The sequence below is a fragment of the Eupeodes corollae genome, chromosome 2 (genome assembly GCF_945859685.1).
Source record: "Eupeodes corollae chromosome 2, idEupCoro1.1, whole genome shotgun sequence".
Lineage (NCBI taxonomy): Eukaryota > Metazoa > Arthropoda > Insecta > Diptera > Syrphidae > Eupeodes > Eupeodes corollae.
In genome coordinates this window covers 141,377,255-141,389,591 of record NC_079148.1, presented here as the reverse complement: position 1 = coordinate 141,389,591, position 12,337 = coordinate 141,377,255, and the positions used below count along the sequence as shown (strand labels likewise).

The window sequence follows — 12,337 nt, the reverse complement described above, 5'->3', positions numbered from 1 at the left end:
ACCGTTCAATTCAAGAAGTATTGAACGGGTTCAAATATCAACACTCAAGGGGATAATACTACTAATACTACCTTTATTATGTAGACACAGTGTGAGCACTAAGAAAGGGAGAGAGAGTATGAAAGAATATGTCGGCGCACATTGGTTTTGAATTGAAGACATTCCATATTCGAATAGTACAGCTAAAGAACGAACCTCTGTACTTGACAGTACGACGGGAGGAATTCCACCGGCTATTTCTCTAGAGCATAAACCGTTAAAATAACGGTAAAAGAGATTGAGTCAAGAATCATTTCGACAATGTTCAAGCGACGTAAATGATCTTATGATGGTAATATCACCAATCAATCTAGATGCTCTACGTTCAATACTATCCAAGAGGCTTAAGTAAGTTGCATAAGCTTTGCCCTGATATGGGAGTTATAATCAAGTCTTGTAGACAGGAGGTGGAGAAAAACTTCATGCATAGCCTTAAAAACCCAAACACCTTGCGGCATATAAAAATATGCGGAATATGAAAAGCTAAGAGTACTATCGTCAGCAAAACAATGTTTTGGATTAGAAGTTGCAGACAGGAGATCATTAATAAAAATGAGAAAGAGTGTTGTGGAAAGAGAGAGTGGACATAGAACAGAGCCCTGGGGCACACCAGCATTTATTTTATGATATTCAGACTTGAATCCATCCAATACTACTTGTAATGAAGGATCCAAAAGGTTATTACTAATCCAATGAAGCAGGGATTCATGAAAACCGAAAGCAATCATTTTCGATAAGAAAGCTTGATACCAAACCCTATCAAATACTTTTGAAATATCATGTGCAATAATCTTACTTTCTCCAAAACGATGTAAAAATGTACGCTCCACTGTTCGGTGAGATGAACCATGAGATCACCAGTGGACATATTGGTACGAAAACCGTACTGTTGGTCATTAAGAAGCTTTTTATCTTCAAGATATTTCTTGTGCTGATAACTAATCAGCGTTTCCATGACCGTGGAAAGAATGGACGTAAGTGAAATCGGTCGATAATCAGAGGGTGAGGAAGATTCGCCTTTTTTGGGAATAGTCTGGACAAATTTTGTTTTCCATCCACTCGGAACGAGACCTAAGGAGTACGACAGATAAAAAAACAGGCAGAGTCTTAAATATAGGTAATAGATAATAGGTAATAGGTAATAGGTAATAGGTAATAGGTAATAGGTAATAGGTAATAGGTAATAGGTAATAGGTAATAGGTAATAGGTAATAGGTAATAGGTAATAGGTAATAGGTAATAGGTAATAGGTAATAGGTAATAGGTAATAGGTAATAGGTAATAGGTAATAGGTAATAGGTAATAGGTAATAGGTAATAGGTAATAGGTAATAGGTAATAGGTAATAGGTAATAGGTAATAGGTAATATAGGTACATTTTTAATTAGACTGATAGGAGTAAGTTTGTGGGATCCAGTAGTGAATTTTCTGTTTAGTTTGAATTTAGTGGGAATCTTATCTCGCTTTCAAACTTATTTCAAACTTATTGTTTAATGATTTGTCAATTCCTCTAAGAAAGCAGTGCTGATGAGAAAGTGATTCTGGAAATACGGGAAATTTTTTTCCAGCAAAACTCCAAAAGAATAAATTAAACAAAACCCTATTCTACCATTATTTCAGATTTACTGACATTTGGCTTTTAATATTGTATTTATGCTCGTAAATTCGAACAAATTTACACAAAATTCAGGAACGAGCCACGAGAAATGAAACTAGCTAGTTGTAAGTATGCAAGCCGAGGAGTAGAATGGTACTGTTTTCTATTCTGCTTAAATTATATTGTCTATAGTTTTATGTTTTGGAAACTTCGGCATTTTTTTTGTTTTGATAATTTTTGGTTTTCTTACGTTTTAATCTAAACAAAAAACTTCGAAAAAAGTTTTTAGCTTGTTTTAGAAAACATCGCATGCTTAATGAATATCCAAATTGAAGATGAAATTATTTTCTATATAGATACATAATCAGATTTTTACAACAGCAGAGTTGAATTTAAAATTTGACCTTTTTGTATTCGATTTCGGAACTCCTTCTAACTTCAGTACCAACAAGCTTAGAAAAATAATTTCGAATAACTTGCTTATTCCCAACTTAAAATGTTTCTTTTAGAAATTTGTTTTTCATCTGTTCGTTCGAAATTATTTTCAAAAAGGAGAACTTAAATATTAATAAATCTGAATTTTCCTTAAAAAATGCTGTTTACAAAGTCTGAAAAATAAATGAAACAGACGCAGTCAAATAAATTGAAAAGTTTCCTTTGATCAATGAAAAAAAAAACAGTTATATTTTTTATTAACTCAATGTCAACCACCAATCATAAGAAATATCCAACAACAAAATAAAAAACCTTTCTTATTATAGCAACACTGCTTAATGATGTTTTTTTCTTTGACTTGATTCTTTTGAACCGAATTTTATTATTTCCCTGATGCTTACTTAATTGACCTCTCATCGAAACCGAAAATTGTTTAACCAAATTTAATGAAGTCGTTAAAATTATATTACACACCAACCCCTATTATGCTGCAAAGTCGAAGTGTAAATAGGTATAGAGCTTATATAGGATATCCCCGATAAGAAATTAGGACTTTTTTCTTCTTCTTCGTGCTTCGAAAATCATCATTTACACACCTTGTTGAGTTTTTCATCGAATAAAATGAAGATAAGGGTGGGTATCTTCTAGTCTATAGTATCTATAGATTTTTCAGAGAACATCGATGCAAGGGATGAATTTGAATTTTCTAACATTGAAAAAACAAAAAGAAAACAAAAATGCCCACCAGAGTCTCTTTAGTCGAAAATGGTTTTTTAATTAAATTCTATGAACCGCATCACCATTCTTGTTGCTGATCTTATTTCTTTTTTTCTTCTCACTTTTCTCTTCCAAAAAATGTCTTATTCGTGTTTTTCGTTTGGGCTAAGGCAAGAAACAAGGGAGGGATATGAAAAGTTAAGGGAAATGGAAAAAATTAATTTACGCAATAAATCACCAATGACATAGTATACCATCATCATGGGTCTCATGCGGATACAAGACACCCTCTCATCAATGTCAAGACATATTCAAGGTCTGGGGTATTCAAACCCTACCCACTGCCTCCCTATTTCACAATAATTTATATAAGATTTTTCGTCATCGTCTTCGTTGTTGTCCTTATTGTTAGAGGCTCTCAAGTCGAATTCAAATGTTCCTATATTACATTTCTTGATTTTACTTAGAAAGAAGAACCTATTTTGAATATTTTGGTATAATGTAAGAAGACCATTAAAATGAAAGCCTCTACCATTGTAATCTATCTGTTTGGTCAAGACCTTATGTTTATAATATAACATTGAGAGTGGTTTCGGGTCTTCTCATGGTATATTCAAACAAAAATGTAACTAATGGATTGAAAGAAATAGCAATCTCGAATTTCAAATTTTATTGTAGGTACAATGTATTCACATTCACAGAAAATAAATGTATAGTGAACGTGGTATTTTGAATAGGCTAAGGGTTTTCAATGCTTTCATGAGGTATAATATTTTTATCAAAATTCAACAAAGAAACACGAAAATAGTACAACTGATAAAATGGTAGAAATATTTGGGTGAAATTCACAAGGATACAATGAAAGGTTCTATTAACTGATTGAACCCATGATCCATGAACCAAATATCGTTTTAAAATCTCAGAATGAACTCAGCATTCGAATTAAAGGATAGATAGATAGGAGAAATTACCGAAACTAGTTATGAACAATATTTTTTAAATTATGTTTTTGAAGTTCTTGTCCTTCTGCTTTTTAGAAACTTCTTCTTGTCATTCTTCTAATGTTTGTTCTTTCTTCTTCTATTTCTTCTTTTAGTCATTTTGTTTTTGATTTTATTTGCTTTTAATCCTACTTTTCGTTCTGATTTGCTATTGTTTCTGATTTTGCTTGTGACTCTGATAGTATGGATTCTACTTTTTGTTCCTATTCTGATTCTTCTTTTACATTTGATTTTCTGAATATGCTTCTATTTCTGATTCCGATCCTGATTTTACTGCTGATACTGTTTTTTATTCGGACTGCTTCTGCTTTGGATTTTGATTCTGGTTGTACTCCTTATTTCTTCTAATTCTTCATCTTTTCTTCTGCTTTTGCTTCTATTTCTTATTCTATTGTTCCTTTTATTCTGATTAGTGTTAAGCTTAAAATGTTGCTTCTGTCTTTAAAACTTATTCTGCTTCTTCTTGTGCTTCTAATAATGCTTTCTTTTCTGATATTGCTTCTAATTCAGATATTAATTTTGTTTATGGTTCTGCTTCTGTTTCTATTTGAGAAAGAGTCTTTATAATTGTAACTAATCTTCTAATTCTGCTTCAGATTCTGATAGTGATACTGATACTTCTTTTAATTAATTTTCTTTCTTCTTCTTCTTTGTATCCTACTTTCTTTTCTCATCTAATGTTCCATCTACTTTTGCTCCTAAATTGTATTTGCTTCTGAGGACCTTTATGTCCTATTTATCTCCTACTTATGTACTGATTGCACTTCCGATTTTTCATATTCTGATCGCGCTTTTGTTTTGCTTCTACTTTATCCTATTTCTAAATGTGCTTCTGCGTCCATTTCTAATTCTGTATCAGTATTTGCTTACTGATTGCAGTTCTGCTTCCAATTCCGGAACTGATTCTACTTATGACCCAATTCTGCTTAAGCTTCTTATTCTTCATCTTCATCTGATTTTGATTCTGTTTTGCTTCTGATTCCTATAACATTTCAGCTTTTTCTACTGATGCTTCTTCTGTTCCCGATTTTGTTTCTGCTTCTAATATTTGCCTGCTTCTGATTCTTTTTTACTCCTGTTTCAGATTCTACTTCAAATTTTGATATCGTTTTATATTTTCTTTCTATTTTTTTAATTTTTGGATCTGATTCTGCTTCTGTTTATTTCATATTGCTTCTGTTTTTCCATCAGATTCTGCTTCTGTTTCTGGTTCTTCTTCTGATCCTGTTTCTGCTACTTTTTCTTTTGCACCAGATTATTTCTAATTTTGAATCTGCTTATGATATAATTTTGTTTTAATTTGTATCTGCTTATGATTTTTCTTCTGATTCAGCTTTTCATTGTCATTTAATATTACCTTCATTTTGTGCTTCTAACTTTTCTCCTGATTCAGTTTCTACTCTTGACTTTACTTCTTCTTCTGATATTAGGTACTTCCAATTTGGCTTTTAATTCTATTTTTGTTTCTTATTCTTATTGTGCTTTAGATTCTCCTTCTTTTCGTTATTAATTCTTCTTCTATTATTTTTTTTTCTGTTTCTTCTTCTTCTTCTTCTACGTCTGTTTCGGCTTTTCTGCCAAATTCAGCTACCTTACAATTTTAAGTAAAGATCAATTTCAACTATTTCAACTTGAAACTTAAAATTTGCACCCGTATGCAATCTTAATAAACCATCTTCCGATTAAGTGATGGCTTTTCCACTGTTTCAAATCTTCTACACCATCTCGTATCAAAGAACATATTTTTTTCTATGTATGAATGTATCCTTCTATACCATTTCGATAACAGCTCTTCTTCACTATTCAACAAGTCACCCTAACCTACTTTGGAAAGCCTCACGTCCCGTTCCGGTGAAATTCTCATAAAAATCCATCCGCAGCCTAACCTCAGTTCTCGCAGTTCAACAGATTTTTGTCTTGCGGCAATTCTTTTATGTTCAAGTTTCTATTTTTTAAAGGATTTTTCTTTTGGTCCTTTTTTCTTCATGCTATGTATAGATCTTGTATTCGTTGCTCATTGGAGTTTGAAATAAATTACCTACTTTACTATCCGTACACAATATCTTGTGTGTGCTCATTTCTTCCTTTTACTCAACCTCCTTCAACCCTCATTTCTCAACCCCTCAGACCCCCACATCCTTCCCTCATGACATTAGATTGCAAATAAACGGAGTTATCTCATTTGTAGATGGTGATGTGACGACTACCTATTAAGATGTCACGATAAAAGACATCATAGTTTTTTTTTTTTTGTTCAACCATCTTTTGAATTTCAATTCAACCTGAGATGTGTTGTAGAGGGCGGATTCTTCCTGAACGCATCCTAAGGACATTTATACGCACATAGTACACAAAACATTGACGTCCCCCACATAAAATATATACCATGTCACTGCGGACGACGACGGATTAAATATGCCTTCGACCAAAAAAGAAAAAAGGTAAATAAGAAGCATGAAGCTAGATCCAAGTCATACAAACACCAACACCGCACCGACTAAAGGAATAAACGACAATGTACCTGATGTCCTGATGAACACATACACGACCGACCGATGATGGAGGATGGATAAAGTAGAATGTTCACAGGACCTTAAGGGTGCAAAAATTTATTCATACTATTTGCATAGCAAGAGCTTCAAAGAGAGGGAGATATCTTCTAAGAAGATTCTCTTCACAATAGTTTGTGAATATCTGCTCGAGGGTTGTAGTAGTCGAAAAGTTGCATACCCTAGTCTCGGCTATAAATTTCAAAGGGATATCCAGATTATACTTTACCTACCTACATCTACCATATGAAGAGTATAGAGGAATGTCCTTTAACGTGAGGAATAAAAATATTCTTTGCATTTCAAACAAAAATACACGTGAAGTTATACTCGTATATCCTTAAAACAATATTTGTCTTTGACTTTCAGCCTCTGGCAAATTAAACTCGATCTGAAACTAATGGAGAATGAGTTTGAGAAATTCGATTTATATCCTTATTTATTCTGAAGGACTTTCACAAATTATCTCAATTAAATACGAAGGATGAACTTTTCGTCAAAAATAAAAAAAAATGGAAAAAGAAATAAGGACGAAAAAACCCGAAAAGACCAAGGAAAAGTTACATAAATTTAAAAGCATACACACATCCTTGTTTTTGTCTGCCTGTCTTTCTGTCTGTCTGTCTTCCTTTCTGTCTGTCTGTCTATCTATCTTTTCATAGAGCTATGACTCTTTGCGGTCCGTCTCGATCTCGGTCTCGGTGTGTTGTCTGTGGCTGTGTCTATGTCCTTATTTCTCAGAAGCAGTCTGACTGAGTTGAGCTGAACTGAAACTTTCTGAGATGGAGCAGCTTCGTTTTTGGAATTAATTTCCTTACGGTATCCTTAAATTTTTCAGCTCCAATTCGTAAGGATTCCATGCATTTGCCGAGACATAACCACGATCCACATTCTATGCATAGCTAATGAGAGATTTATTGAACGAAATGGCGAGGTAGAAGATGGAAAAAGTTTGCTGATTCTGTTGATGCTCATGCTGATGCTGATGCTGACGCTGACGTTGCTGTTGAGGTGAAAAGGAAACGGAAATGAATCCTTGGTATAGGCGGAGTGATAGCTTGTCGTCAAATAAAACGACCAATCTTTTTTTATTTCACCTTTTATTATGTGTGTTTGTTTTATAAGGATATAGAATGGGGGGAATTCTTTCTTTTCTATGAAAATTGGGCATGCAAACAAATGAGGTTTAAGAAATTGAAATAAATAGAAAAAAGAAATAAATAATGCTAATAAATTTTTATTTAGGTGGGGTTTTATGAAAAAGTTCATAATATTATTAATTTTCTTTAATGTCAAAGGTAACTATGTCTATGATGAATACCTTACCCACATTTTCTTACTTACCTTAAACATTTCTTTCATTTTATTTGGAATTTCTTGTCCAATATTTATTTGGGGTGATATTATACTTTTATTTTTAGATGTTGAGTTTAAGGCCTTTGCCAAGTGATACAACACAAATAAGTCACGATCTGAAAAAGAAAAATGAAATGCGATATGAATAAATATTGTTTCGATTAATTGGACTTCTAAAATTTACTTAAAGTAACAATTCGTTTTAATTTTAAAGAACCACATCTTTTTTAGACATGGTCAGTTTCCAAAGATTCACTATTTACGTTCTAAGTAAGTAGTAAGTAAGTAATTCATTTATTGATTTTATAAAGTAATAACATGATTATTACAAAAATGAATTTATAAGCTAATTTTCTATTTTGTATTTTAAAGGGAAAATTTGTATCCAAATTGTTGATACAAATATGATGATTAAAGAAATGTTAAGGAGCTGTGACGTGGGCTATTTACATTTTTGAAAATTTTATCATTGAATAAAAGGAAAGGTTTGACGTAACAGTCCGTGAATGTAGATATAAGGAAATACCAAAATCATGCATTTTTTATCAAGGAAAGTCAATCGAAAGACTTATTTATAAAGAGACCACAAAAAACGATTTAAAAATTTAGTACTGTCTCATAAAAAGTTTTGATTTGAGTAGCACGTATTTTCCAAGTTAAATCATTGAAGGTTGATTTGATTGTAAAGAGGTAATTATGCAATTACCGATGGAAAATAATATCAGTACAATGAAATCCTGTCCTCGAAAACTTCAGGAATTCCATCTATAATGTCTTCAATCAATTGTAAGACATTGCCATGCGTCGTTAACTTTCATGTAGGCTTAAAGCAAAAAGTCTAAGGGTGTTTAATAGCTTCATTGTGAAAATGCTCGGTTAAAAAACTTTTCTATCAAATCTTTTAACTGTGACCACTAAATTTTCACCATTTTGTAGTAAATTTTAACAATTTTAATCCATTTTTAAAGCGTGTAACGCTTTATTTTCAGTAATGTAAGTGATCGTTTTAATTTACTGTCATATTTCAGAAGATGACAACTGTCCAAATAACAAGTTGTTAAAAAAAAAGAAAAAATAAGAGATTTTATTGGAATTTTTTTTCCTTTTATGGCAAGAAACTGTTCCTATAAAATTTTCTTATGGCAGATTAAAGCAAGTTTACTAATCTGAACATAAATTGTATATTCTAATATCATTTGATATTCATTTAAGGAATTTCGAATTTTTGCCCATAAGGTCTAAATCACTGTGTCGATTAAGTTCATACTAGGAAATTAAAGTTTCAGGTAGAATTGTATGAACTTTCTGAAGATTTTTATGAAATTTTCTCGTTTTGTTAACATGGCTCCTTTCAATTTAAAAAATATATATTTTTGTTTTTTGTTTTTAATTTATTTTTATCAAAAACAGTTCTTGTGTTAAAATGTTTGAAGATCAATAATTTCTAATTTTATTTTGGATTTCTAAGAAATACTTTATTTATTAACTTCTCATAGGAAGTTATTGTAATGGGTTCGATTTGTCAAAATGAAACATTTCTCGACGATTCAAGGTCCCTAGAGTCGGAGTAAAAGATTTTTAGAAAGATGTCTGTGCGTGCGTGTGTACGTACGTTCGTTCGTCCGTACGTTCGCTACGTTTTTTTTCGTTGTCCATAGCTCAAGAACCAGAAGAGATATCGACTTTAAATTAATTTTGTTATACAGATAATAATGCAGAAAGGGCTCTCAAGAAAATTGCGTGGGTGGTTATTTTATCGTAGCAGTTTAAAAGATGGTGAACACTTTGGTTAAACCTAAAAATCTCAGAACCAAAAACGCTAGAGACTCGAATTAGATTGTATGTAATAAATAGTTTGTTTTTTAATAAAATCCAGTTAACAGTTTTTTTATAAGTCAAAAAAATTGAAAACAAATTGTATCACCTCGAAAATTTTACGAATACAGAAAAATTAAGTTTTTAACATCTGGTAAAATTTTGAGAAAAATCGAATTGAGAGTTTTTTTTTTAAAATAAAAACTTGAAAAACAATACTCAAAGTTTTACCAAATTGAATTTCGACTCAAATATCCTTTTAAAAATTTTAGGTTATGGTTTCCAACTAATTTCAGCTAATAAGAAATATTGTTTTTAACATTCTGGAAAATTTTGAGAAAAATCGAATTTACAGTAAAAATTTAAACAAAAAAATTAATAAAAGTTGGTAAAAATTTATTAACGACTCAAAAAACTTTTAAAAATTAAAAATATTGGTTCAAAACTATTTTTATAGCACACAAAAATTGTTTTCGACATTCACTAATTTTTTATAAAAAAAAAAAACCTTCAAAATATAAAATAATAGTACGCAAATTGGTAAAAATTGATGTTCGGCTTTCCATATCTCGTGAATAATAGAAGACATTGACTTCAAACTAATTTCATTCATCCAATTTGTATTTGTTTATATAGTAAATAAAAACTTTAAAGAAATGCATTAAAATTGGTAAAAATTAGTTTTCGACTAAAAACCTCGTTAACGAAAATAGATTTTGAAATAAAACTTTTTCATCATATACAAAATATTATTGTTAATTTAAACATTTCTTTAACTAATCCAACCGACTCCTTTTTTAACAAAACACGAAAACCTACAATTTTTTTAAGCAAGACAAATCGACAGACGGGATGGGAAGTTATCAGTGTGGGTCCCACTCCATCCTCTTTTTTTAGATTCGATATTTTAAAAATTGTTTAACATTTTTAATGAAATTCGAATAGTTAGTTAGTTAGTTAGTTAATTGACTTTTTATTAAAATTATTTTTTGGTGATAATACAATTTTTTACAATAGTAATATTAAAACAAAGTCTTTCAGTTTGGCCTAAGAGCCGTCTACTAGATTAACATTTTTGTATTAAAATATAAATGTTTTTGTAAATAAGATAAGTTATTAACAAATTCAAAAATTAATTTAAGTATTGACAAAAAAGTATACATTTTATTATTATTCTTATTATTTTTTTTTTTTCTTAAAAATCTTCTTCTCTGATTTGTTGTCTGTACTTCAAGGCAGCTTTCACATAAGTATAGAGTATATTCCATCCTCGTTCACCATTCAGAATTCGTTTAAGCTCATCGACGTCTAAAGTTCTTTCTCCAAAATACAAAAGCCGGAACTCGCAGAGTATTGGACATACAGCCATAAAATGATATGTGTCTTCTCCCTCGTTCTGATTGCAAAGATCACAGATTATGGGGAGGTCAGGTCTATGAGGCACATAATTTAACCCTATCAATTCACCTCTTATCATAAAGATGTTTCTTATCATATCTGACGTATATCTGTTTAAGAAGTATGTTCCTTCATTTGAAACATAATTAATGGTGCTGTAGTACATTCTATGTTGTGAAGAACGTGCTTCATTTAAGTAATTGTTGTATAGGCAAGTTGCCGCACTCTTGATGATGGTATCAAATTTGATTCTTATTGTGGCCTCGTCGTCACTTGAATTGAGTGTAAAATTGCAACCATAACAAGTAGCCATTTCCTTCCATTCATTTACAAGATCATTGTTTTGATTTATCATGTGTTTCAGCAGAACTTTTGGTAAGCTTTCATCTTTCATTTCCATTACTTTCATCATATATTCGAAGTGAAGCTTGAGTGTTGTAATTATAAGTGGAGAACAACCAGTCTCGAGATATAACATGTAGTTTGGGGTGCTGCTAGGTAATTTAAATACTCGTTTTATGCAATATCTTTGAAACATTTCAACGGTGTTTGACGAAGTATATCCCCAAACTTGAGCTGCGTATAGAAGTATGCTCTGAGCAGTTGATTTTATTAGTTTTATTTTTGAGCTATGCGCTACATATTTGCTTTGAATACAGGTATTCCAGATAGAATTGATTGCTCTTTTTGCTTCCGCCAGTTTTGTTTTATGATGTTTTTCCATATTCAAGTTTGCTGTAAACAGAACTCCAAGGTACTTATACTCTCGTACAACTTCAATAGTTTGTCTTTGGTATTTCCAGTTTTCATTCCTCGAAAAGCGACCTCCTCCATTCCTGAAAATCAAAACCTTTGTTTTTTCGAGGTTAACTGTTAGATTCCAAGATTTGCAGTAGCTCTCAAGCTTATTTATTTTAAGTTGCAGGTTGTTTACCGTATCTCCTAGGAGGACAATGTCGTCAGCATACATAAGACCAGGTATTGCGACTTGGTTTATCTCGACTCCTCTCACCATTTCATCAGTTAAGTCGTTGATGTATAATATAAAAAGCAAAGTACTCAGTATGCATCCTTGTTTCACTCCCATTGTCGTAGAAACCTCTTCCGATTGAAAATTCCCATCCCAAACTGTTGCTACATTATTTTCATACAGGGCTTTTATTATGTTAATCATCTTATAGCTTATACCAATTCTATGGAGTTTGTAATATATGGCTTCACGTGGTATTGAGTCAAAAGCTGATTTGAAGTCAACGAACAAGGCGTAGAGTTTTTTTTGTTTTCGTTTGTAAATTTGGGCAATACTTAGCAATGTAAATATTTGGTCGAAAGTTGAATACTTTTCTCTAAAACCAGCTTGGAATTCATGTAAAATATTTTTGCTTTGAATCCATTTTGATAGCCTATTATAAATAATGGCTGTAAGCAGTT

At 31.5% G+C, this 12,337-nt stretch overlaps 1 protein-coding gene across 1 annotated transcript in view; it reads right to left on the bottom strand.

Moving 5' to 3' along the window:
- The window catches only part of LOC129947608 (uncharacterized), a 71,012-nt gene that overhangs the window by 38,792 nt on the left and 19,883 nt on the right, over positions 1–12,337 (bottom strand). Inside the window, exon 2 of the mRNA XM_056058239.1 lies at positions 7,682–7,809. Within this exon, the coding sequence (XP_055914214.1) occupies positions 7,682–7,809 (128 nt within the window). The remainder of the gene's footprint in view (positions 1–7,681; positions 7,810–12,337) is intronic.